Source organism: Ammospiza nelsoni, chromosome 5 (genome assembly GCF_027579445.1).
Source record: "Ammospiza nelsoni isolate bAmmNel1 chromosome 5, bAmmNel1.pri, whole genome shotgun sequence".
NCBI classification, from domain to species: Eukaryota; Metazoa; Chordata; class Aves; order Passeriformes; family Passerellidae; genus Ammospiza; species Ammospiza nelsoni.
Genome location: NC_080637.1, coordinates 5,961,264 through 5,989,112, shown reverse-complemented (window position 1 = coordinate 5,989,112; position 27,849 = coordinate 5,961,264). Strand labels below are relative to the sequence as shown.

At 39.9% G+C, this 27,849-nt stretch overlaps 1 protein-coding gene across 8 annotated transcripts in view; it reads right to left on the bottom strand.

Annotated features, from left to right (window-relative positions):
- Positions 1–27,849, bottom strand: part of CELF2 (CUGBP Elav-like family member 2) — a 551,351-nt gene that overhangs the window by 129,210 nt on the left and 394,292 nt on the right. For all 8 annotated transcript variants that reach the window (XM_059471628.1, XM_059471627.1, XM_059471623.1 and 5 more), the window contains one exon: positions 3,538–3,734. In XM_059471628.1, coding sequence (XP_059327611.1) covers positions 3,538–3,715 — 178 coding nt within the window. In that variant the 5' untranslated portion in view covers positions 3,716–3,734. The remainder of the gene's footprint in view (positions 1–3,537; positions 3,735–27,849) is intronic.

Sequence of the window (27,849 nt, the reverse complement as noted above, 5' to 3'; positions counted from 1 at the left end):
TGTTTTGTTTTATTTGTTTTTTTTGCATTTAGTTTACCTAATCCCCTGGATTTCTTTTGTTGCAGAAAGAGGAAAAAGCCTTACAAAACAACAGGAGATAAAAACTTAGTCAAATTACTTTGCTGAGCTCTTTCACACATCCAAAAGATGCAGAGGAATGCAAGCTCTGAAAAGGATAAGGAATTTCCTAGAATGCAGCCATTCCTGAAGTTCACAATTCATAAAGCCAAGGTTCAACATTTGCAGTAGTATCAATATATCTGTGGAATTAAGATGGCTTTCCTCTGGTTTTCCAGAGTGAGGTAAACTTGGCTTTCTACCTGTCTTCCTCCAGCCTCAGCTTTGCAGAGCTGGCAAGCAACACAAAAGAGGAGGAAAGACATGAACTAGGCTGTCTGTCGTTGGAGGGTATGAAAGACAGTCTGAATAACAGCAGGAGAGAGAGAAGCAGCCTATGGTTATTTTTGACAGAATTGGGAGAGACTCAGATTGCAGCTTCATAAACAGCTCATCAGAGAAAATCTCGGTCCAAATTAGAGGAGCCCCTTTGGCCAAGCTCACAGAAATACACAACCTTTGTCTGAGAAGAGAGAAATCTTTCAAAAATCAAAATGCTTTTCTTTAAAGAGCAAAACCTAACTGCTCCCCCCGTGTGGTGTAGTAACACCAACTTGCATTCCTGTCATTACAACTCATGGCTTGCAGCATATTCAGAAAAAAATTTCTGTGTGACACCAGGCTGTGAATGTTCTGCCTTACACACAGTCACAACCATGCAATGAAATGAAAAATTGACTTTTTCTACCTCACCCAACCACGAGGTCCCTTTGATGGACTGTTCTATAAAATTGGAGGTGATACAAAGGGCCTGGCACAACCCAAATCCACCCAGCTCAAATTAAATAAAAATGGTTGTTTTGTGTGGGTATTTAAACACAAGAGGAGCATGGAATTTCACTCCACATCACACATGTGATTTTTAGTGTTGTCCTCTACAGAGCCAGGAGCTGGACTCTGATCCTTGTGGGTCCCTTCCAGCTCAGGATATTCTATGATTCTATAACCTCCAAACAAAAAATGAAAATTCAGTTTATTTTTTAAATGCCTACTAGATAGTATAGGTGAAGAATTGTCATGCATTGTGATGAAAAGAAGACTGTAGGATGTTTCTCAGGGCAATTTTTCTGTTTGTTTGTTTCTAACATTCTTAACAATCTCTCACACGGAATCCTTTGTGCAACTGGATTAAGAAAATAAAGATCATTCCTAGTCAAGAGACATCCACAAGAAACTCAAGAGGTTTCTAGCAACCTTGCTGGCAGATTCAGCCAGGAGGAAGGATAGAGCCAGCATGGAGATATACTCCTCCAAAGCTTCTGAGGGAAAAGCTGACCACCAGAGGAGCTGGCTGCTGATGCCAGAGAAAAGTAAGTCTGAAGGTTATTCTGCCTATCTTCAGGATTAATTTCATTTACTCATTAATTAACACATAATGCCTGAAGTGACAAGTATAATCTCTGCATGGCTGAAAAGAGTCCAAGCAAAAAGCATCCCCAAAACCCAGCCACCTTTCAAAAAGAATATTGCATATGGAGACTACAAACATTGGTAATTAGTCTACAATGATTTGCATGACCTATGCTTCATCCTTATGCATTCCAGCTGCCTGATGGACAGGTACAGTGATTCCCAGAAATGGGTATCAATGGGTTTCTTCTGTCTAATCACAATATCATTCTCACTTCATTTACTGCTTAGTGGGAAGGCATTGCTGTGACCCAGGAATCAGCTCCTTCCAGATGGACGAGTCTCAAAGTTCAGCATTTTAGTGCTTTAAACTAAGGAGGAGTTTGCTCATCCATAGCAGCCTGGACTGCAGAAAATCCAGTTGTTTGACCTCTTAATGCTCTCCTATCCAGCATTACAAGAAAAAGACATTTGGTGAGGGCTCTTTGCTAACACAGTAGGGGAGTACATGCTACAATACATCAGTCCTGGGAAATGAGGTGGGGGGGTGGGCTGGAAGCAGAACTACACTGAAACACTCCAACCAGAAATAACTTCTGCTTCTGAACCACAGAATCATGGAATGCTTTGGGTTGGAATGGACCTTAAAGACCACCTAGCTCCAGCCCTCTTATCACGGAGAGGAGGCAGGTAGTTCACTTTTCATTAGAGCAGGTTGTTCACACAACATAGCCTTGAACACTTCCAGGGCTGGGGAAGGGGGAAGAGTGATCTAGTAGAGACATTTGATTAGCAGGACCCCCTCCCTGACACTGATGTGAGACCAATGCACCAAGTCTTTTAACCAGAAGTAAGAGATGCAAGCAACCCAAAATAAACCATAGTCACTCGAAGCACCTGACTGCTTAAACTGGGCAGCAAAAAGAAGGCACTGAGAGGATCCTCTGCCCAGTACCAGGAAAAATGGAGATATGCTGAGCCTTGGCAGTGCTTTGCCCAAAAGCACGGAGCACCCGAGGCTGTGCTGTGTGCCTCCCACAACAGCACCTCTCATCTCCAGCAAGGGCTGTTTTGCACTGTTAACTTTGCTGGGAGCCCACAAAATCATTCTGTGATGTTCTCCATAGCATGTGTGGTCTGAAGGGTTCTAGAGTCAGTGCCAGGAGTGCAGTAAGAAGGAATAAGTGTCTAGCAGCCTTACAGCCAGGCACACACATGCACATCCAGTTCTGCCTCTGAGCTACACTAATTATTTCTAACGGTAAAAATGCTCACGTACCAAGGCTGAATGAAAATGTACAGCTAGGTAGGGAGGAAAATGCATTCTGTAAAACAGAATACTCACTTTCAGTTTACATCTAAGCACGTGTCACACTTAAGCAGCTATAAGAGACAAAACTCTCACATGCCTAAATAAGCACAGATATACGTAATGAAAGGAAGGAATATAGTTAGGGACAAAAACTTTACATGTGTATAGAAAAATGCAGGAAGGAAAACTAACCCTTTCATTTAGAATAATATCAGTGCCAAAAACCAATTCTTTAACATGACTGCAGAAAAAAAAAATCAGATTATTGAAAAAGGGTGACTATTTGTAATTTTTATATTTTTATTGCTGCTGGAGCAATGATGTGGCAAGAGCCCACAACCATAATTTTTCCCTTCTGCATCCTTAAAATATTTCCCACCTGGGGTGCAAAGAGAGGAAATGAAAGGAAATAGAAAATTATATTTTTCATGAGCTAATCCTGGGAAGCAATCTCTCAGTTTCCACATTTTTGGCAATGATAATTTAAACAAGGAGACTGATATTTTCTTTTTTTTTTTTTTGCACAGTTAGAACGCATGCTTTGAGATAAAAGACAATTAAACTTCAGTTTAAGAAGAGGAGGAAGGCAGTGTTCAATAGGATTCATTAGTCCTCTCCTCTTAGGACTGCTGCATAGCTCAACACAGCATACTACAAAACTGAGAGCTCAGCTGCAAGCCTCCTTGGAAATGCTGAAGGCAAGCAAGATCATCAGGAAAACAAGCAAACTGAAAGCAAAGAGAGTATAACTACTGTACCTTTACTTTGGGGAGGGTTCTGACTTCTGTCTCGGAGAACATTAATCTGGTAGACAGCTCCATAAGGCTCAAAAAGTTCTTTTAATTCTTTTTCTGACCACGAACGGGGAATCTGTCCAACAAACATCTTAATGGCATCTGGGTCTGGTTGGTCTGAATGATCCAAAGCTCCATTCATCTTGTTAGCTGTGCCGTTACTAGAAAGTGGAAAAGGAGATTAAAAAGAGAAGACAAGTTAGGAGACTACACAGTTTTCGTGTGCACTAGATGCAGAAGATGATGTCAATTGGCACAAAGCAGGAAAAAAAAAATCAGTGTTTAATTAATAGCATAAGTATTATGAACAAAAAACAATGCTATTACATTTTTCATTCGAGTCTGGTTCTCTCTGCAGGCTGCTGCTTAATGTCATTATATAAGATGAGAGCGGCACAACACAACCCAGGACTTCTGCATTTTAAAGTAGAGGATAGTGGCAAATAAGTGCAGCTTTCTCTCCATGGCTGTTGTAAACAGAACTGCAGTGAATTCTCACTAAACTGGCTACTGGCAGAAAGCAGGCAGTGCGTGTGTCTATGTGTGTGTGTTTTGTAATAAAGTCACATGAAAGGAGTATGAAACACTTGGCAATCTGTCAGATGACTAATGCAAGATGCCAGCGATGAATCTGCAGATTGTGTGAAGCATCCATGTGTGCATCAAATTAGTCTGATATTGCCTAGAATGGAAAACACTCCAGCTATGTGCCTGGTTGCTGCCGATTAGTTGCCTACGCTCTTTAAAAAGGAAAAGCAGCCTGGAGAGACCCAGTTTAAAGCATTCTGTTTATTGCTGCCATAAAAAAAACCCCCACAAATCAAAAAGAGACGGCGATGGCAAAACTGCCTACATTGCTGTGGAAATGAAAATGCTGCTTCAGAAAGTTTTTTTGCCCTGCAAAAGGAGATCAAATTTTTGAACACTTTCACCCCCTGTAAATTCTCAGCCTATCTGATCTCCAGATGTACATCCTAAATCCAAGCTCAAAACAACCACACTTTTGCAGGGAAAAAGAACTTTGGAGCAAAAAATAATCTGATGTGGGAAACAAATGATAGATCATGGTTTAGGAGAATTCATACTCTTATACAGAAAATAAATAATTTTAAATACTGAACAAAAGTAAAAATACATCACTCCCTCCCCCCTCTCCCCTTGCATTATTGATAATTAAGGACAGTAGTTTCAACTAATTACTTGGCTAGAAATTCCAAAAGTGCTGATGATTTTTTGGATGTTTCACTTTCAAGAATGAACACTAATGATGCATGAATTTTCAAGCATCCCCCATCTTTCCACCAGGGAGAGGGGGCAAATGGCCTGTATGCAGCAATGTCAGAAGCTGATCATGGCAGAATTCAGGCATTTCAGAGCCACCTGCCACTTTCAAAAAACTTGGCTTTAATTAGAATTTCTCTGTTTGATGATTGTTCAGGAGTGAATGCCCACCGGAGGACTTGGAAGAGCTCAGAATCTGCACAACCAGATGAAAATCATATTTTACATGTGAAAAAAAAATCTAAGAGTGGAAGAAGAGAACAACCCTGTGCAATTCCCTTGTCTCACAGCTATAATCTGTGTGAAGACAAATTATTTCGTTTCATGTGTTTCATCTCCTTAAAAGCATAATTCACATTAATATGCCTGTATTAACTTTAGCACTTTCCCTGCTTACAGGCAGGAAGGAGAAAGTTATATTAAAGGCACATTTTACACCACCAACAAGAAGTTTGATCATCCCTTGTGAAGTGCTTTCAACACGGATCGCAGACAACAGCATTTATCACTCTCATAAATGGCTAAAATTCCTCTATACTCTAGCAGGAATCTTGCCTGAGTAAGAGACTCCAAGATTTGGTCCAAACTTTTGCATAACATTTCATGTACAAATATCTTGTCTTGCAAATGCTCTTTATTTTGAATAAGTTCTGCAGGTCACAAGTTCACCTGCAGGAATTGTGACTTCTCCAGGCCCTAGGAACTGCATTTCCACACAAAGACAACACTTAAGCCAAACCAAGCCAACCATCCAAACAACCACCCCCTTAAAATTGCCAAGAAACAGAAAAACCATGACTAACTCACTTGAGTGATACTTCATGGGAACAACTTTCAAGACTTTCATGGAGCAGTAGGCACCTATGTGACACTTAAACCTCTAAAAAAAAATCACTCAATTATTTCTTTTCAATTCCTATTCCTCTACGTAAAACCCAATCTGTCAAACAACCTCCCTACTAGGGAGGTTGAAAAATCCCTGACCCATAGCTTAAAATAGCTGTGGAAAATGCCTATATGTTGTTTTGAAAGAAAAGGTAGAAGATTAGTTAAGCTCCCAGCTCTGCCCTAGGCTTGGTCAACTATTTTCTTTCATAAATTGGCTTGACTTTTCACTTCATTTATTCTCTATGTTGTTTGTATTGAGTTCAGTTTTAAATTATGCCCTTCATCTGTTCTCTCTGTTGGATCCCTTCTTTAAGAAATCCATACACAATTGCTACTTAGCCCAGAATTACAGCTAGGGTCATGTTTAATAAAGAATAACAAGTTTATTCCTTTGCTTTTTCCTTTACCAAAACCACCTTTACCACCAAGAGCCCCACAATTTCCATTGCTAATCAGCCAATTTTTTAGGAAAGCACAAAGCCAAACACTAACACCTGTTTTCTCAGGTTAATGGCCCTATTAGCATCAAGTTCTTGCTTTGAGCTAAAGGTTTAGGCACAGGCCAAGCTCTCTTCTAATTGCAAAAAACGCTTAAGCCCTTTCTTTATTTTGTTGGGACCAAAGTTGAACTACATTGGTCATATTCTTTAAATGCTTTATTGGCTGGAGGTGGTTAAAAGCTCTGACTCAAGGCATCAGTACCATACACTATGATGCCAAGCTCCAGGGGACAGGTTTTGTCACTCACTGCCTGCATTAACTTGAGTAAGTCATTAAAACTTCTCCAAACTAAATTCCACCATCCATTGACAGCTCTGTCAATCCACTAACTCCTGCAGAGTTAGGGAAAAAACCAAGCATAATTTAGGCTTTTCTTTAAAATACTTTTCTTCCACAAGGTAGGGACTTGACTGAGCTGCCAACATTTTGGCGGTTTGACAGACAAGTTCAGGCCACAGAGAGGGCACACATTTTTACAAACACAGCTGGGCTCCTTCCTAAACTGCACTGCCTTTGATGTCAGTGCAAACCAAGGCTCTCAGACACCTCAGAGTGGGAATCCAAGTCTCACTGTTGGGATTTTGAGGAGCTCATGAACACTGTTGCAGCAATGACACTTGCAGTGGAATCCTCACCCAGCTTTGGCAGCTGGCGTAGGACTAGAGCCAATGCAGACAAAATGAACAAGTGAATAAATCAGCAGAGAGATAACATTGGGGAAAAAACACCTATTTTACAGATTCTATGGATTGGATCCCTGCAGTACACTGGACGGCTCCACTGAGGAAGAAAATTATAGACCACACCTGCCTGATGGTTCATTTTATCACAGAACTTGTTGAGTCCATACAAAATCCAGCCAAATATGCCTGATCCTTTGCAAATGATCCCTTCTAAGATGAATTCCCTTATCTTCTCCCAGCTTTCATCTTCACCCAATGGACATTACAGCTCTGCACTAAGACCTCTTGGCTGCTAACAGCTGTAGGGCTTTTATTTCTTTCTCTTTGCCAACACAGTGGCTCTCAGAGGAAGTGGCTTCTTCCTTCCCCCATCTCCCCTTCTCCTGTACCCAAGAAGTAATAAGACAAAAGAGAAACTGCATGTAAAACTTTCCAGAAGGAAGTAAAGCAAGCCTTGTGAAAGCTTAGGACTATTTCTTGAAAGCACAAGTGTACAGAGATAGCTGTGTCTAGGGGACACTAATGAGAATGGGATCCCTTGGCACTTACTGTCAGTACCCAAATGATGACATACATTAAAAAAATAAAAAAAGAAGGAAAGAAAGAAAAAATAGATTATGTGGCTCTATGCTGTAGCAATCCTTCCCTCCATGGCCAATTTAGCCCATTGGACTCAGGGGTGACCCAGCACATCATCTCCACTGACAAGGTGCCATCTGTATCACAGAGAGCAGCCTGAGGGCAGAGATTAAGACACTGAGTCGCTGGCTGCTTGTGGTTGCTGCCAGAGCATCCTCTCTCTCAATTTGTGCCAATTTTTCTTCTAATAACCTAACTACCATTCCATCATTTCAGCAAGCTGACAGGGCCACTCTTGAGGAGCTGGAGATTGTTTTAATATCCCTGCTGCTTCAGCAGGAGCACCAGAAAAACCCAGTAGATGCCCTCTTGGTCTCTCCCATTCATATCTTTAATTACTGCAGGACTGCTAAAAGTGAACTGCCCACTCAGGACAGAGAGGTAGCCTTCAGAAGCAATGTCTGAATCAAAAGAGACTCTCTTAAATTCATCACTGTTAAGAGCTTTGGCATTAATCCACGTTCATTTCCATTAATGATCCCAGTGTCAAGTCAGGTGCTGAAAAACAGCTGTTAATGGGGACCAAACGGATTTACATGACACCTGTTGGCCAAATCTGTTTTTAACCCTACCCAGTACCTTCCTACTGTTCTTTTTTGGTTAATTCATATTGCAACCCTCACCCTATTATTGTGGTTTCACCATTTTGCTGGGGATTTGCCTTTTTCATGTCCCATGGTATAAGATATTTGAATTCCCTGTAGGAGCCAACAGAACAAGAACATGATAACAAACGAGTTCCAGGTGTAAGGACAACTAAATCCAACCCAGTGCAGAGGTATTTACAGGCACCAAGGTTTTACAGTAACAAAGCATTTACATCTGAGCTGTGGCATCACTGTCAGGATATCACACAAACTGACAAAAGGGACAACACCCGTTTGAAGGCTTCTGACTGCTGTCAAGAGAGACAGCCAAGCATCACCTTAATGTACTCCAAAGATCATAATTGCTGGTTTACGAGCAAATTTTGTCTGGAAGGACCCAAAAGGGCTTTATAAACTCATTGTTTAGAGAGGAATGACTTCATCGTAAGGTGACAGACGGCAGCTGTTTAATGACATGGAGCATTATCACACAACAGTTCCAGCCAGGAAGGGTAGAACAATACCGTACCCAATTGAAAACTGCAGGGGGCTGCAGTTTATAGACACAGAAGGTAATTACCTACATTGGAATTTGGCCAGCAAAATAAGGGTCAGAACCTCTGACAAACAGAAAAAGAAGCTGTGCAACATTTTTAAGCTGTAAATGACCAGGTCTCTGCATTTTGGGGGGGGGGGAAGTCATCTCTAGATGCCTTCTAGCCCATCAGCATTTCTGCAGCACTCTTGCTCAAAAGCAGCTCAAAGGAAAGATGATGTTTCAAAAATCATTAACTGCTGTAGTGTGTTGTAGTTTTGGGCAGAACTATTAGAGTCTAATAACACTTATAATTATTATTAAGTAACGCATATCCTAAACAGCAATTGCTAAATTACCCTGACATCATGCCCAATGGAAAAAAACCTCCTATGGCAGGATGTTCTACATAGGCAGTCCTACATAGGCAGTAAAGTCTACAAAATAATTATCTCCAGGCTTCCCTGCACCCATCAGCAGGGCTAACAACGGAGCAGCTGTAAGACTTGCAATCCATCTTACAGCCCCATAAAGACTTTAACAAAGAGATGAGCAATTCTTCATGCACCCAGCAGAGAGCAACCGCACTTGCACTCTCACACACACATGAATTACATGAAAATCCTTATGGCTTTTAATACCTGACATATAATGCTCAGATTTCATTCTTCTTGGTAGCTAATAATACTCAAGTGCTTGTGTAAGCACTCAGTGGTAAATGCAAAGATGTTTTAAGTTGTGTTGCCTCCACAGTGGCAGAAATTAGCTCTAGAAGTGTAATTTTTCTTAAGACAATGAGTTACTTTTTACTGCCCTGATAATTTAAAATCCACAGTAATTTTTCTGGTGAAATCAGAGATTTCTTGTAGCCCAGCTTTATCAGCTCTCTCCACATAGTAGATCATACAAACCATAGCAAACCACTGTTTAGTATAGGGAATATTTTTTTCCTGATCAATTCCAAATTTAGTACATGTAATCAGTTTAATGCCTCAATTGCAAGTTTTAGGTAAGGTGTAAAGGTATTTTATACCAGAGGAAAAAATACTTGAACATATAGGGGGAAAAACATTCCTACCTTGAAAATGTTTGGATGGGTAATACATTTGGGCTGGGAGAAGGAGCAGCTGAGGGAAGTTGCCTTTCAAGCAAATAGGTCAGACTGCATGATACTAAGGGCAATATGAATTGGAAAATGTACCGAACAAAATACAGGCTGGAGAAACATCAGAAGAGACCTGATCCCACCTGAGATAAAACTTGTTATTTCTCAGAGGTATAGATGCAGATTCCTCACCAGTATCACAGAAGGAAATCAAGGATACAAAAGGAAATCATAGTAAGAGCTACATTAAAATGCAGTTCCCTTTTCAGCTGGAGGTGCACATTGGAGCACATACACTCCTTTGTGCTTTAAGGCTTCTCACCTCCCTAAAATTAGCCCTCAGAGTTCTGCTCACCAAAGTTAAATATTCACCTCCAGAGGGGAGTGGCTCTTCAGGTGTTCAGCCTCTGCATTCCTGCACCACTTCTATCACAAACCAGTTTGATTTAAGGTAGGGGTTTCAACGTAAACCCTGGATACTCCTTGTGTACATGTTTAAACCTACCAAAAGATGTCATTCTAGTGTTGTGCTGTGGGTAATGCTTCCTGGAACCATAGAGTCAACCTTTGCAAAAGCTATGTACATCTGCTGCATCTGCTTCAAAAAAAACCTTACATGAAAACACACCTTAAAAAAAACATCCTTCATGTTTCAGACAATCTCAACTCTTACTGCTGCTGTATGGACCATTTTTAAATTTTTTATTAAGCAAATTATTTTTTAGAACATGCAGTAGTGCTTAATGATGTGCATGTGCTGTGAGTGGAGCAACTCATACAAGTTAAAATACATGTAAACAAGAGTGAATGAGTGGAGAAGAGAAAGCAAGTAGGGATGGGAAGAGGCTTGTCTTTTTTAGAGTCTTTATTTTGGAAACCAACTAAATATCACTGCCAGTTCATTTAATAGCAGAAACAAACAATTAAACACCCCATCTATACAAGTCTGAACTGGGCAGCATCTTTTTGTTTATGCTGATAAAATTTACAGTGGCCTATTTTCAGTATTTTTAAGGATTTGCCTACAGTAGCCTATAGATTTTACTCAACTGAAACTAGTAGAAGCTCAATAGCCAGTGAGAGATACCTGCCCTTCAATGGCTGAAGAAAGTCAAAGCCACTCCACCCTGACTGCTTCGAATTAATTTCTCCTCTTATACAAGTACTGATGAGAATCACAAAGTTCTGGGATACTTGTGAAGAATGAAAATAAGTCCTTGAAGATATAAATTAAGAGCCTATGCAAGTCCAAACCCTTGTTCTTCCAGGCTGCTGTAGGTTTTGGGATATAATTAGTTCAAGATTTGATGAGGTCTGATAAACAATAATGTTCTGCAACATAAAGCTCAGCTTAGGCAACCACCCAATAGTTCATTTTTGCTTTCTGGGGTGAATTTATTCTCTACATTAAACACTTGAACAAGATTGGGAATGTCTTCATCAGGTGTAAGGTAGGTGCATTTCTAAGAAAAGTCCCATGAAAGTTAAGACAGAGAATCACAGAATGGTTTGGGTTGGAAGGGACCTTAAAGACCATCCATTCCAGCTCCCCTGACAAGGGTCTAGCCTTTAACTAGACCAGGTTGTTCTAAGCTCCATCCTTGTCTTGAACACCTTCAGGGGTGGGGCAGACACAGCCTCTCTGGGCAACCTGTGCCAGTGCCTCAACACCCTCACAATAAAGGATTAATTCCTTACACCTAACTAAACCTGCCCTCTTCCAGCTTAAGACCATTTGCCCTTGTTCTATCACTATATGCTACACGAAAAGTTCAACAGATATTACATCATGACTTTTAAATATCTGTTTTCTGACCAGCGTCTGCACATCTCATTTTGACCTGGGATGTTAAGTAATAACAAAGGTTTCTAATTTATAATTTTTCTGTGTCTAAACTAACCTCTGTTTTGGTAACTATTGCAACTAACCGCTACACTCTTGTTGTGCTCCTCAGCAACTTTTTTGCGGCATGAAGGTCTGTGCTCTGTCTTGAAGGGACTCTATTGAAGAGGGCTTTTTTCTCTCTGTATCACTGTAAGCTGGACAGTAACATGAGAGCAAGCTTGAACAATTACATTATAGTTTTGGAGCATGGATTGATGCACTTTTTCACATGAAGTTGAACCTGGAGTAGCTGACTGCTCAGTATTAATGGTGTGGATTATTAATGCCTTGCCTTGCTGATTACACACATTTGCAATGAAGCACACTTCTTTCTGCGTGGCAGGAAACATTTATCGGTATTATTTTTTTTAAAAGCACTATGGTATTTGATTACACCCAAATGCTTATGTATTTGTGACATGTCAACAACCGAATTAGAATAGTACCAGGCTTTTAAAATTCAGGACACGTAGGACCATCTGTTTTCTTGTCAACAACCTCAGTCTCTCTCTCCCCATTTCAAACACTTACAGCTCCAAATTTACAAAGTTGTTATCCAATTCCCTTCTTCCTTTGCCCTCCAAAAAACTTCAAAGACAGCAATGAAGGCTTCAAATTTTTTTTTCTTTTACTTCATAATTACTGACATGACTATTTCAGCAAATTTTGTAGCCAGGCTGGAAGATATCTGCAAGTTCTTATGAGGTTTGCAAGGTCTTATCTACTTCATGGCAAACTCTGTCCTGGAGTTGAGATGGAGGGCATGGGAAAGGTGTTCTCCAAACATTTGTTTTGAAATGCAGCCATTTCTGTGCGCTAAAATCAACTGATTATTGAAGAAGTAATTTACAGTCCAGAGTTTTTCAAGACTGGCACCCACAAGTGTACACACACATATGCTCAGGCCTAGTCCCAGCCGAGCTCCACAAAGTGCAGGGAATCATTTTCATGGGCCCAAAAGGCCAAAGAGAAGGAGCACCTGCCTGACATGGCTGCTTTACCTAAACAGCATCCTTAAAAAGGGAATGGAAGATCACAGCCCTGCTCGTTTTAAGGGTGCAGCCAATTTTGTTCAGCCAGTTTTGGTTAGATCTCAAATAGACCATTTGAGGATGCTTGACATTCAATTTTCTTACTTAAAACAAAAACTCCTATCAAGCTCAGCCAGGCTCTCCCCTTCTACAAACCTGAATATATGGGAAGATCATTGTTCAAAGTGTGATGCAATTGTGATTTCAACAAGTTAAGCATCTCATTATAGCAAAATCCCCCTCAGCTGATTTCTTTTTTAAAACCATTTCTTCATTTTTTTGACACCACATCTGGCATATAGAATACAGATGATCATTTGTTTATATATCTGTCTAAATGCCTTTTCCAAACACAGCCAGATGGAGCCTTTCAAAATCAAATTAATTTCAGATTAATTCACTCTGGACCCACTCCAGTTTCATGACTCTTTGCTTTGAGGCACCATCTAAATTGATTTAGAGTCACGAACTTAAGAGAGCTCAAGTCCTTAGGTACAGAAAAACAGAGATCCTTCTTGCATGCTGAAAGAGTCAGCATATCAAAAGAGTCCATGATCCTAAGTTTAGGCTCCTAAAATAACCTCCACCAAATCAACATGAGAATGCCTTAGCCTACATAGTGCCAAATTCATATATAAAAATCTTCATATTTCATTCCAGAAAAACCACTTTAGAATTTACATCTTCAATGCCTCCCTTGCTGAGTCCAATAAAATTTATTGCTCTAATTAAAAAGCAAAATAAAAAACAGTGTTGCTCTAAACCTTGCAATAAGCAGTAGTCATGGAAAGATAGGAGACAGGTAATAAAAATCTCCACTGCAAGGGATTTATCTAAGGAACTATAAACAAATGTAGCCTGCAAACACTGTGGGCTTGCATACTGTCAATCCTCTGTGGATGCCTTTATTATCTCACTTGTTTCAATTGCAATTTGGGTTTCCATGGAGATGTAACAGTCAACTCTGGAAAATTATAAGATAAATGTCAGGCAGTGATAACGGTGTTAATGAAGCTTCATTGACAAGCAGAACTATGCTTCAAATAATAGGCATATTTCTATTAGCATATGTATAACCTGTCCAGAAAAAGAGAGAAAAAAATCCCAACGACAGGGAAAGACAATATTAAAAAAATTAAAATGAAATTCTGTATAGATGATACAAGACACACAATGGAACATTGCATCTATGTGAAAGGACGAATCCCTAACAAACAGAAGAGATGCGGATTCAAAATTTAATTTCCCGATTCCTCTCGAAATTTTTGCACTCAGCTCCCAGGCTGAAAACACACTTTGCTGACACACGCAGCCACATTCCTGCATGGTGTGACTCTTGTTTCCTTGCAGCACGGGGCTGGAAGGATCTGCTTCACCAGGCACTTTGAAGCGGCGGTTTCATAATGCGCAAATACAGCTGCAGCGGGCTGTTAGAAAGATGCCGACCTCAGTGGAAACACGAATAGCGCACACACCAGCACGAGCTCTCGGGTGTCGTTCGTGCTCACATCGGGGTGGCTGCTCCACCACATCTTGATACATGATGAGTTTAACGTGATACTGCCAGGGCAACAGCCGCGAGCGCTTCAGATGACAGCACGGCGTGGTCTTGACCTGCTTCTGTGTTAACCAAGCCTGTGGAAGCTGGAGAAGCTGCCACTCATCTGTGAGGGGCTGTAGCCAACTTTTTCCTTCCCACAGATGGAATGGTTTTGGTGAACTGGAGGTCAAAGAGGTGACAAAGAGGATTTCTGCAGAACAGAGGGAAATGAAGCTCATCCTGCTTTGTTTCAATGAGTCAAGCTCTTCATTTGGCCAGGGTGGACTTCCACTCTGCCAGGGGAAGGGGAAAGAGTTTGCCTACACCTGTGCTTGAGGGTTCATTTTAGCAGGTTACCAGAAATACCAGAAATCAGTTCATCAGAAATATGCCTGTTATTTGAAGCATAGTTCTGCTTGTCAATGAAGCTTCATTAACACCATTATCACTGCCTGACATTTATCTTATAATTTTCCAGAAGCCAGGAGTAGGGCAGGAGTGGGGCAATCCTACCCCAGAGAACCACATGAAATTTTTTGTAGGTAGGTAAAATAAGCTAAGATTTTCACTGCCTATTCATGAGGCCGTATTGCCTCTGTCAGGACAACCAAGAGGTGCTAGAGGTTGGTTCTATCTCTTCTCATCCCACTATTTGGCTGTGGGAATTTTAGTCCCTTGCCCGCCTGTGTAACTCTTTCAGGTATTGTCAATCCTTGCATCTCCTCTTCTGTCTTTGAAAACAAGGTTCTGGTATTAGAAGAGTGTTAGAGGGGCTACAGATTAAATTATGAGATGGAAAACCAGGATCAGGCTTGGTTCAGCAGCAGAGGAAGGTGAATTCTTAAACATACAAGCAAACAAAGAAGAATATCCCTCCAAAGGCTTGATATTAAAGCACGGGAAAGGGAAAATTTCAGGAATTGTGGGGAAAAACTCAAATGTTACTGGGAAGTATAATCTTATGAAGCTGTAGCTCAAGAAAACGTCTCCATACAGGACAGGAAACAAGAGGACTTTGCTATTTCAATGAAAAATATAATTGGGGAGTGGGGTTGGGGGCAGAGTTTTTTTGCTCTTTTCCCCTCCTCTCCTCAAAACACCTCTGTTCCTCCTACCTGTTCTAAATTCTGTTTGTTTAGTAAAGGCAAACATGAATGTTGTTTGGAAAACACTTCCCAGTTCTCCAGGGAGAAATCATCTTTGTCCAGACAGGTTTTAGGGAGTAGAAAAGGCAGTCAAGAAGTGCCCAAGTCTTTCTGCAGAACTCAGCTCTGATCAGATTGCTGGACAACAACAAAAAAACAATAGAGGTATTTTTCCTTAAGCTGTATTACAAGGAAGCTTAAAAAAATCCCAAAAGTTTCTCTTTTTCTGATTATTTTCTAACTGCTCCTCAATATAACAAATGAGAAAAATCTAAGTAGCTCATTAGATTTCTACTAAAATGTCAATAGTAAGAAAGTGATTTTCCCCAGTGAGTTTTCCACACACTTATAACTCACTCTAGTGCTTTTTAGAGGAGTGGAAAAACCTCTAAAACCTAATATTAGTGGTAGTTGAATCTATGTAGCAGGACAAGTACTCCTGCCAGCTTTGTGGAAGACAGAATAATGAGTAAAACTTGAGGCTGGCTTCAACTTCAGATGGGCAAGACATACATGCTCCTGCCAGGGTCAAATGGTGGGAGAACCAGGTCCCACCAGGCATGCAACCATGATTTGTAGATTAAAGAAAAAAAAACTGGATGTGCAGGCAGAATACTGAGCAATTTTTTTTAATGAAAAAAACCCCACGCATGCCGCGTGGAAGGCATTGTCTGCACTGCAAAACAGGCCAAGTTGTCTTAATTTCTCACTTATTGAAATCTCTAAATTCCATTGCAATGTGTTTTCTAGCATCTACAAAGGATTAATTTTCCTTTGTATCTTGGATCACCAACAATTTTACTTTTATGTCCAAAGAGAGACCTGCTATACAAAAGGTCAGAAGTAGCACTGGCAGACAAGTAGTCAACAGCAACTCTGAGTTTTTAAAGTAAACCCTCATTATAGCTTAAGATTTTACTTAGTCCTTTATTTTTTCTCTGTTATTGCAAATAAGATATCTTGCTTTGTCGGCTGTGCTGTTCTTTTGAAGCTCACAAGAAAATAAACAACTACACATAATTAGGGAAGGAGCAACTTGCCCTTTAAAGCATCATTCAAACAAACAAAATGAGAAAAACTGGTTTAAATTTTCCTAATAAACATACCCTGAAAAATCCTAACAAAAATATGCCCTAGCACACACACATGCACACACACTTCCCAAGTCATATGGCAGTCATTCATGAGGACACTTCTGACTTCAAAGATCTTTTAATTGTGAGTTTGAAGGACACTGTGCAAATGAAGCATTGGGAAAACAAAAGAGGAGTGCCATTCAGAACTGTTTTGCCAAATGGAAAGGAAAATACAGCTTGAAAAGTTGCCAAACCCCCATGTTTTTAAGGTCATCATAAATAATTGCAGTAGGAAAAATTTAAATTTATGAGACAACTTCTAAACTGTACTTTTTGGACATAATCTTATCCTAGTGGATATTTATTTGCTCTGGAGGTTTAATTTACAAGCAAAAATGAACCCAGGTCTTAGGGACTTGCTGACACTTTTACAGAAGAAATGGGAAAAGAGGAGATGGGGAAAAAACACGATTACCATCCACATAATTTTGACCACTCCGTTATTTACAAAGACTTTTAACTCCAATACCCTTGTGCACAAGAAAAGGTAGTTAAACAGTTGTGGATGTATTTTTAAGCTCCCTGTGACATACTCGACCTGTGGAAACTTGGCCAACCCAGGTTTGGCTGGCTGTCAGCAGCAGTGTGAAACGCAGTGTGATTTATAGAAATCTCTGTCATCACACCACAGGGTTAATGTCTTTCCTTCTTTTTTCTCTTTCCCTCCTGCCCCTGAAAGTGGAAAACTCTTATTTGTGATGACAAGTCTTTGGAAGGCTGGAGGATTAGTAACACCATGTGGTTCCCTAAGATCTCTAGCCCTTTTCCAACTGTTTTTCCATATAACTCCTCTCTGTATGGTCATCAACACCTTCGCTCAACAGATGGAAAAAGGGAAGAACCTGCCCCAGGGCAGGTGGAGGGACCAGGATGCTGGCAGTGGAAGAGTACAGACTTGGAGCACACACGTCTCAGCTGCCTGATACAAGAAACCCAGGGGAATCCAAGCATCAAATATGGGATTTTAATAATATGAGCATTTATATTAATGATTAGAAGGCTGAACCTGCTGGGCTTGTCACTGTAAGTAAGAGATATGGAGAAAGAAATGATGAAGCCTGAATTTTCATTCCGACTGCCACCACTGGAGAGCGGTGGATTTGTGCTCATTCTGGGCTAAGGCAGGGAAGGATATCTGTGCCCTGTGCCCACACAATCACTCAGGATAGGCAGCCACCAGCTGGGCAGCAGGTCAGCTCTGAACACCGAGCTTCACTCCAGCAATTTCAAATTCATTGAGAGGGGTATTACTCACAGATTATTTTAAGGCACATCAGTTTTCTTGCTATAACCATCCTTCAGAGAAGACTAAGAGAAGAACAAAGCTGGGAAGTGTGTCTAATGGTAAAGAGCAGAGAACTATGCAACAAAAAAAGCTGTTTCTCAGCCACACTCTTTCATAAGTCTTTTGACCTTGCTGTTCTTATCTCCCTCACCTTTGAATTATGATCCCATCCCAACAAAGAATTCTGAAACACTCAGAGGAAACCACTACATAAATGCTGAACCATTATGTTATTAAAGAAAAAAAAACAACTACTCTTTCATGATATATTTTTTCTTTTAACTTGATGCAATTCTAATTTTTCTTTTAAAGGCAGTGTTTGAATATTATGAAATACAGCAGAAGTACTTTCCAAAGCCACTATTATTATTTGGATTGCAAGAGCATCTTTGAGGCTCCAAACAATGCTGCCTGCTTTCTAAATAGACATAATTTTATTAGTAAGCCCAGATGTTTTCCTACTATTTTCATAAGTTAGGAAACATGACACACTCACATATTATTCTAATAGACAGTTAAGAAATAAAGGGGAGCAGGGGACACAGCAGGTCTGAGTTCACTAGCCTACAAGGTCAGGAATTTTTAATTTACTGTTTTCTACCAAGCACCTTCATTAATTAAAGCCCAAGACCTTTAATGCTTCTTTAATTGTCTATGCTTCCATCTTTCCATGGTTGGGCTGAATATCAATACAGTTGGCTGAAACAGTTGCTGCTCTACTAAGAAGGTCAGAGAATCTGGGGGTTTCCTGGGCAGAATGGGAATGTATTCCCTGAAGTTTCAAGGTAGAAGGGAATGCAACTCTAATGTGCCAGCTCACGTCTCATTACTCTATATTTTCTAGGCATTTATCCAGTAGACACCTTGCTATCCTTTCTTATTTAATTCAATGATGCATTCTTCCACAGAGTTGCACTAGGCTGACACATTAATTAAAACTACCTTGAAATATTAGCAGCTACATAGCATTTGATTGGTAGGAGAAAAATAGTTGGGTATGAAAATTAGTATTAGCTTTTACATAAAATAAATTATTATTCAATAAATTTTAATTGCCTGGGGCATTTTTATGAACAACAGGGATTAGCGAATATAATGTATACAATACATTGTATATGTAACAGACAGAATAATCAAGGCTGACAGAGTACTTTTGCTTGTTTCAGAGCACAGGCACAGCTCACACGGAGAAGGAACAGATTACAAGGAGCTTCCCCGTAGCCACACGCAGCTGTAAAAGCTCCGAGTCAGCAACGGCAGCGCACTGACAGTTAAATCAAAACTATACATCCTTGAGGAGCCATTTCCTCTAAATCACAGCTTCTGATTCCTCATCTTATGTGGTCAATGGGCTGCATTTCTTAAAAATGGCAGCACTGGTGGAGGTAGCAGTGAGGCTTCAGGAGAGCTGTTTTTGCGAGCTCTGTTCCACGAGTGCAGCAGAAATGTACACAAAGCTTTACAAATGACCTCATTTTTACTAGGAAAGGACAGCTCAGCTCTGTTCTACATTTTCCTGAACTGAAAGAAAGGCCCCACAGCCAAACTGTCATGTCTAATCATTGTGTTGCTGGAGAGTGTTTAAAACAAACAACTTTTTTCTTTTTTTCTCTCTCTTTTAATACAAAGCCGTGGAGCAATTGTTGTGTTTTCAGAGGGTGGGAGCTGCGTTTTTTATCACATAGCCAAGACACAAGAACAGCAATTTTTTCCCAGTGCAATGAACAAGCTTTATAAGGATAAATTTTCACCTCATTAATGATCTGAGCTGATTGTTCCCTTCCCCCACTCTTCCTTTTAGGTCATGGATCAAATGTGACCCACTTTCCTTGAATGCTTTCCCACCATCTATTTTTCCCATTAGAGTAGAAAGCCAGTTGCTAAGGACACATTACAAAGAAGCCATGCAACCACTAAATATCTGCCCCCCAAACACACACACACACACACACACACACACACACACACTTTTTTTCTCCCCTGCCTTTATGATATTTCCCCCCTCTCATCATCCACTCTCAACAAGATCCCGCTTTACATTCAGGAAAGCCAACAACAGAACTGCTTATAAGGACAGGCTTAGCACGAGAATAGGATTTTCTAATGACTACAGAGACTCCTGGGGCCCTTCATATTTAAAAAAATATAAAGGCAGCAGCCTTGGTTTTTAATTACTCCTAATTCTAAATCTCATGGCCTTAAACACAATAGCTCTTTCAACTCTGAGAAAAAATGACACTAATCAGTAACAGAGTCCCCTGCGCAACCTGCTAGTCCTCTGCTGGCATTGCAATGCTTGCACTGCTATGATTTTTCAAGGTTGACCAATGAGTCAGCAAAGCCAAAACAAACTTAAAAGCATTAAATCATGCAACTGAAATGTTTCTTTCCAATACACCACTGGATGGATTGCAATTAGCGAGGGGAATCACTACAAGGCAAATATTGTAAGAGGAGAGAGAGAGAGAAATAGGGAATTAAAGGAGATGGTGTTCATTTTGCAACAAATGAGCCCCAGATGTTAAGGTATTTGTGGTTTAATATAGCCCCTCTCACCAGCCAGGTAAGGAATGTAATTAAAAAGCATTAAAGTTCTGTTGCTGAAGATCAACAGAAACAAAATAAAAATTTAATTCATCTGCTCTACTTCCCTCTGAGTAGCCAACTAATATTCCTACTTGGTGCAAAGTCCTGTGAAATGGAAGACTTGTGCTGTTATACAGTGCTTTCCATGAAAATCCTTCTCCTTGGCATTTATAAAGAAAAGATGTCATTCTAAGTGTCTCACTGAAAAATTAAACAGAAGTATGTAACACTGCAGGTATTTGAATTTGTGTGTTTCAGCTTTTCGTGTCTTTTATTACACTTCCCAGAAGGATTGTGCAACACCTCGGTGTTTCTATAACCAAAACATCATTCCTTTACAAAGAGAGATATACTATATGATTAAATGTTTCACATATATAGATTCACATCTAAATTATAGTTACACAGTGGAGAAGATTGAGGATTTGGTTAGAACCTGTATTTCTACTTCATACCACCCACTCTTTTGCCACAGAACATCCACAGCATCCTTTCCCCTAACTCTCATAGAGATGACAGAAATCATAAGTGCAATGAGATTTTCCATTTAGCAGGACGATGAACACGTACATCAGAGCTGAATCGTGCCACTGACACTGTGGAAAGATTAGAGTCACGAGCATCCAAGCAAAATGAACCGTAAATACAATTACTGTTGAACTATCAATGAGCAAACTAAGCATGGATTTCAAGCAGTGGCAGTCTAACAGCCTCCTGAAAAGAAGAATAAAATCCTGTTGATTGCAGGAGTCACTGTGAATTCAGACAAAAATCTCCAGTTTTGGCTTGCAGGAATAATTGAACAACAGGCTTTTACTCTCAATACCAAGTGAGGGGCCCACAGGAAAGATGACCCTGACACATGGCCAAGGCTTCCAGGCACCTCAAAGAGGAAGCCCATCAAGCTCCTTAGATGTACACAGAAAGCATGGAAAGCTTCCATTCCCTGGAGGGAATTGAAGGGAAAAGCCATCATTTTTTCCATCTGAAGCAAGCAACCAAACCTATTTTTCTGGACATTCAAAGGACTTTCTGTAAGTTTGACCAGATTTTCTTCTTTATGCTACCCCCTATTCCTCTACTTTGTATTCACAGGGGTTTTTCATATCACTTCTCTTCTGAATTGTCCTTAACACACCTTTTATTTGCATTTAATGCATTAGTTCATCATGGAACTGATGATTCCACTAAAAATACACCAATAAGTAAAGCAACCATGGCAGCTGGCCCTTATTACTGCATCATTTCTGGGCAGGATTCCGAAATCAGATTAAGTGACAGCAACTTCAAAGCATTTGAACATCAGGTTCCTAGCACCATGTTTTATCATTGCTGCTTGAACATTGCTTGAATTCCCAAGAGCTCCCTTCCAGTCTGAATAACTATTACCCAAAAATAAATATGCTGTAAACTGTTGATCTCTTTTCTCTTGACTATTTTGTCAAATTGCTTTTAAGCACCTGTGATAGTCTCCAGCTGCAATTGCATGTTGCTCCTTTACTTAAATTCATAAGAAGAAACACACAAGTCATGCAGGAAAAAGTCATTTTATCCTTGAATCCTTCCAGTAGCCAGGGCAGAGCTGTCCTCTGGAGTCAGCTGGTTATCTGTTTACTTGATGAATTCTGAAAGACACTCAGCTTCCATGTCCCCCAGCTGCCAGCAGTGGCTGAGCTCCCACCAGAGCTCCTGTGCAAATCAAAGTAAGGACAGCGAGGCACCAATTTTTGCCACTCACTTCTATTCTGGAAGAGATGCCAGGCAGCAGCATTCAGCTGCTCTGTTTTGTTGTTTAGTGCCTTGCATCATCATTCCACTGGTATATACCAGCAGTGACTGCTTTCCAAAGGGAGACATGGGGAGCCAGGTTACAGTGCAGAGAAGGACACTCATTAGTGTAAATTAAAATCCTTAAACAAATCACCAACAGTGAAACAATCTCTGCCTCGATTACACTCTTAGCTAGCACACCCAGGCTTTTCGTGCTTTGGCCAGAAATGCTGAAGCCATGAGTGATCTAATCTGTAATCATGTTGTTTATTTCAAATTAGAGACAATACAAAAAGCATAACAGTGAGTATATGTATATTCATAGCACCACTGCAGACATCCAAAAGGAACTCTATTTTATCCCTGCTGCTTTGCATTTTAGCCTCATTTCTTCCCCTTTTACAGTCTATGGTAAATACAATATTTGCTTTTAGAGTTCTGACTCTCCGGGGATTATAAAGGAAAAGTACTTAACACAGAGATTATCTTTCTGGTGTTGCACTGTACAAATGAAAATTGTTACATTAATGGCACTATACAGTCATGTCCAAACACCATTAAGTACCTCTCCAGAAAACCAAAGGAAAGGGAATGATGAGCTCCAGCATAGTTCTGCCTCGACTTGCAAGTATATTTGTGTTTCTCCCTCCCTCACCATGCAAATGATTCTCTGGAAAGGAATCTTCAGACTTTCTTTTAATTTCATTAACACTTTATAGCCCACAATAAGAGTAACAGGAAATATTAATATTTAGGAAGCACAGACAGCAAATTCTCTGAAGAACACAAGGCCTGTAAAACTGTTACAAAACCTGCCATTGAAATTCTGCCCAAATATGGATTTACACCAGCAGTTCAAATTATTGAGACCCACTTTCACATCTCCACATCCCAAGCCTGGGTGTCTGCTCTGGGTTTAAAAGCATGTAACAAACTGCCTTCAAACACACCAAGACTCACTACTTTGTTCTGCTATACATTCCTCTCCCTCCATGGGTTTAAGACTTATTTTTAGCTGCTTTAAATCCGAATGGGTCAGATGTATATCTGCTAATGAGTATTGGTAATTAAGGTTTCAAACCACACAGCAGCAATCCAACACTTTCATGTTGCTGATATCTCTCTATATTTGTGTATATTTTCAGAGCAATGTCTGAAAGTCCTATTTGATTTAATTTTATTAAATTCTTCTAGACTAAAGTTACTTGTGAAATCTCAAAATATAACTAAGTGTAGGGTTTTATCCTTTTATTCTTTACAAACCTTTGCAACTGTTCTATATATTGCACTTCCACTTGCACAAAAATTTAGAGATTTATATCCCAAGACTATAAATTCCAGTTATATATTTTGTATTTTGCCATGCAATATAGTGAAAAACAGAAAAGATTATTATTGAGATTATAATTACTATTATTTATGCATTCCATGCTTAGAAATACTACAGCAAGAACATTTACATGTGCTGAAGAAGCTTGATTATAAAGCTTGGCTAAACTTATTGGAAAAGCTGCAATCATAGCGCAGTTACTTCCAAGAAAACATTTTAGGAAAACTCAGCATATTTCATTCTTCCCTCATAATTCCCCTCATAATATCTGTCTAGCTTTATCAAGTGCTTTGAAAGAGCATCTGAGAAAACTGGGAGTTTTACAGGTGCAAAATATGTCAAGGAATGTAAAAAGAAATGCTCTCCTTTCCCACAGATTTCAATTTCAGTTGTTCACAAGAATTGGCCAGGTCTCTGTGAGGTCTGCTCAAACATAATTTCATTTGTATGTGTCTGCTACCCCCTGCACAGTGTAGGAAATAAAGAAGAAATGAAAAAAAGCCTCAGCATGTTCCTGAAATTAATTTTCATGATAGGAGCAATTGAGTCCATCTACTAAGGTACTTATAATTACATTACATTGCTACTTGGAAGAAAAATGGCTGGCTATATTCTAAGAAAATATTAACCCCATCAGCCCAGTCACAAATCACTACATTTAATGTATTCTTCCTTTTATTAACACCCACAAGGTGCCCATTAGAGGCACCATCAATGCTGTCCTAAATCATTTCTAATTATCAGATGAGCAAAAACACGACAGAAATGTTATTTCACATCTTCCAATGAAAGACTCTTTGCTTCCAAAAGACATGTCAGCACTGGATGATTTACTCCATGATTTTGTTTACTGCCTTCAACTTTCATTAGTGTTAAAAGAGCTAAGATTGTTTTCCTGACTGCTGAGATTTCCTAGGAGAGAAGAACCACACAAATACTGAACTCTGTGGGCCAGGGAAGATAAAAGGTGAAAGGCAGGGTGCCACCTCCCATGGCTTTGCTGTTTTGGGTTGTTTTGTCACAGTTCTGGCTTTCTAGGGAATGGAAAGGGGCAGGAACTGTGCCATGTTTTCCCATGCCTCATTTTACTTCTGCCTCGCCATCTCGCCCCTCTCCTGCATCAGGTTTGGTTCAGACTCAAGGATTTTCATTTGTCCCACTTTCCTGCCATCCCAAAACAAAATAAGCAGGAATTTTAAACACATAAAGTGCCTGAACTCATTCTTTTATTCCTGGTAGGTGTCTCATTGAGGTTTTTGTGTTCTTCTAAAGAGTGATTGAAATTAACAATTGATAGACTTTTTAGCAAAATATACTTCATTACCTAATTTTAACTCTAAAAATAGTAAGGTTTTGACTAAGCTTTCAAAAAATACTAGGAGCATTTTTCAGGTGTAAAACTTTATAGCTGAAGAAAACAACTATTTCCTAAATCATCAGTCACTGCAAGATTTATACATGTTTAATCCCATTCAGACATACATTAATATCCTCTCAAACTAAAACAAAGAAGCAAAGTATGACAACAACATATTATTAACAAGAGGGAATTAAAAGAGTTGATGTGGTGTTTGGCTCCTGGAATTTTTGTGCATGATAGCATGACAAGTCCCTGAGCATCCTGATCTCACTGGATCTGCTTTGATTTAGGGTTTGGAGCAGATGACCCCAGAGTTCCTAACTTACATTACTCAATGGTCTAGATATCAGCACCCTGCATAAAAATTCCTGGAGAAGGAGGAGATAATTTAGGAAATAAACTGTGCTTCCTTGGAGGAAACAGATTTTTTTCTTTTTTTAATCAGACTTGATATAATTTTTTCTTTGTAATATTATTTATTCCCTGGCAGTGCCATTATGCATAAGTGAAACCTAACTCTCCCACACAGAAAAGGTGGCGCAGACACCGATCCCTCCAACCTCCAAAATGCTTCAGTCTTCCAACTCTTTGCACTTCAGCTCTGTGCCTGCTGCTTGCTCCGTACACACATATTGCAAAATGTGATCAGCAAGCCTGTGATACCCATTCATTCAATCATGGGAAGCAAGAGCTGGAATTTCTGGGGATAGCACTAATTTTCTCAGGCATTGGATGAATCATAACCCTTCAATATCTAGAAGAGTTATGATTCTATCTATCCATATCACGGATGTAACATACACCTTCTATTTAGAAGCTCTGTACATGATTCATTACCATGACACAGATAGATAAGAGAATCTATGGCTTTATTATCCAGGAATTGTACTGTGGAATGATATTTTACTAGAGGAAATGCAAACATCATTCTGCTAAACCTTCTCTGTGCCATTCTGCAATGTTGTTATTAACATTCACACACAACAATAAAAACTTATGGGTATTCACAAGCAGTTGTTATATCATTTATAAGACAATGATAAAGCTGAACACTATAATCGTATTTTGTCAAAATAGATAAAAGGGTACAAATAGAAACCAAAATAAATTATTTAAGCCATGATGAGGTCCAGAAAAAAGAACTGGTTTTCCATTAAAATTATGCAACTGGCGTGCATGGATACCCTGAAATCAAAAAGCCAAAAACTAAAGTCAAGACCCTTGATCTGCATCTCCTCAGCCTATGTTGGAGTGAATGATTAAAAGCTTCTATTTGATGTGACTCATTACAAACAAATTATATGAAAAAATACTGTAGTGCTTCCCACTGTCACAGCCCTAATATTGGTGCGTCAAAAAAAGAAGCAAGCAAGATTCCCCCAAGCTTCTTATTTTGGTTGCAAACTAAAAACAACTTTCACAACCTTCTTTTAGCTTTCAGCCACTTGTCAATACTTTGCCAGAAACGGTAAATGATTTCTAGGCTGAAATCATCCATTGAAGACAGCAAGCAATAAGCTATGAAATTTAGTAACTCTCTTTCACCTTTCTTTCTCCAGGGCTGGCCTTGAGCAGGAAAAAAAAAATGTTACTAGAGAATCAGCTCTTCTGAAGCCTGTGTACTACATGCAATTCAAGGGCCAGACCATGCCTCAGTCCAGGAATCTCAGTAAAGGAATTCATTCCCGGGCCTTATCTTCTATTTGAGCAGCTTGGGAGCCAGAAAAATCATCATTCTGTCTGTATTCCTTCTGCACATAAATAGAATGGACACCTCTTATGTATGTGTAAACAAAAGAAGGGTCTATAAATCGTGTTTTCTAAATATAATTTTGTAATCTATTTCCACTCAGAATACATAAGTGAAAAGATATACCTCATTTTTCAAAAATGAAAGGCAGAGATAACTTATTTGTATATAATCTGTTGCTTACATTTTAAAAACATTGGAAACATTATATCCAAATAAATATTTATCACTGTAGTAGCCCTTCCTCTTGTTGTTGGTTAGACTGTAAACCCAAACCACACCTTAGAAAGATCTTAACTACAAACAAGCACCTCAGCAGTTCACTTTGCATGGAAGCAAGTCAAGCAAAAACTAAATCAAGTGTCTCCCATCTGAACAAAAATCTGGTGCAATTCACTTCAAACATGCTTCTCTCTTGGCTTCTGAAACACCACTTTGCTGCTCTCTTCCTGGTCCCCAGCTGCCTCTTTGCCAAATGTAACACATATTTATAAGAGGTTAAAATAGAAACAAAACACTACCAACAACCAACCAAACAACCCAACACTGCATAAGGGGGAGGGCAAACAGTGGAGCCAGACGTAGCAGCTTGCTTTTACTGTCTCATTGCTCTTGGGAAAATGCAATAGTGGCTTCTGAATATTAATTGAATAAGGAGCCGTGCAAATTCCAGCTGTTGCCCGTGCACGGGGGTCTGGAAGACGGGTGTTTTCTCAGCCCCTGGTTTCATTCCTGGACTCCCAGAAACTCTGCACATATGCAGCCCTGCAAGTTGCACAATTTAATTCTGTCATCCATCTGTGAAACTCAGACTCCAGCGGCATATCAGCATTGTGGAAGCTGTAACTGGGATGAGAACCATGTTTGGGGAGGCTCTCCCCTACAAGCTGTGGGTACACATGGCAATAAAGGGACTGGGCTGCTACAGAAGAACACATCATGCATCCTCCACTTTTGGGGGAATGTGTTTGACCAAACTGAAAGGCCCTTGGGGAAAGTTTGCCGGACAAAAATTGCCTCCTCTGATTTTCATGGGTTTGCTACTCACACTCAGGGAGCTCCAACACAAGTCATCACCTTAGCTGGCTGCTCTGTAGTGCCAGTGATGTCCAACACACAGGATCACCTCAAAGGACAGGGACACCACAACAGGGGACCACTTACACCAGACTCAGCTTGCAGCCCTCAAACCTGAGGGAGCACAAATCTGCAAGAAGTGCTCACCACTTGCTTTACAGA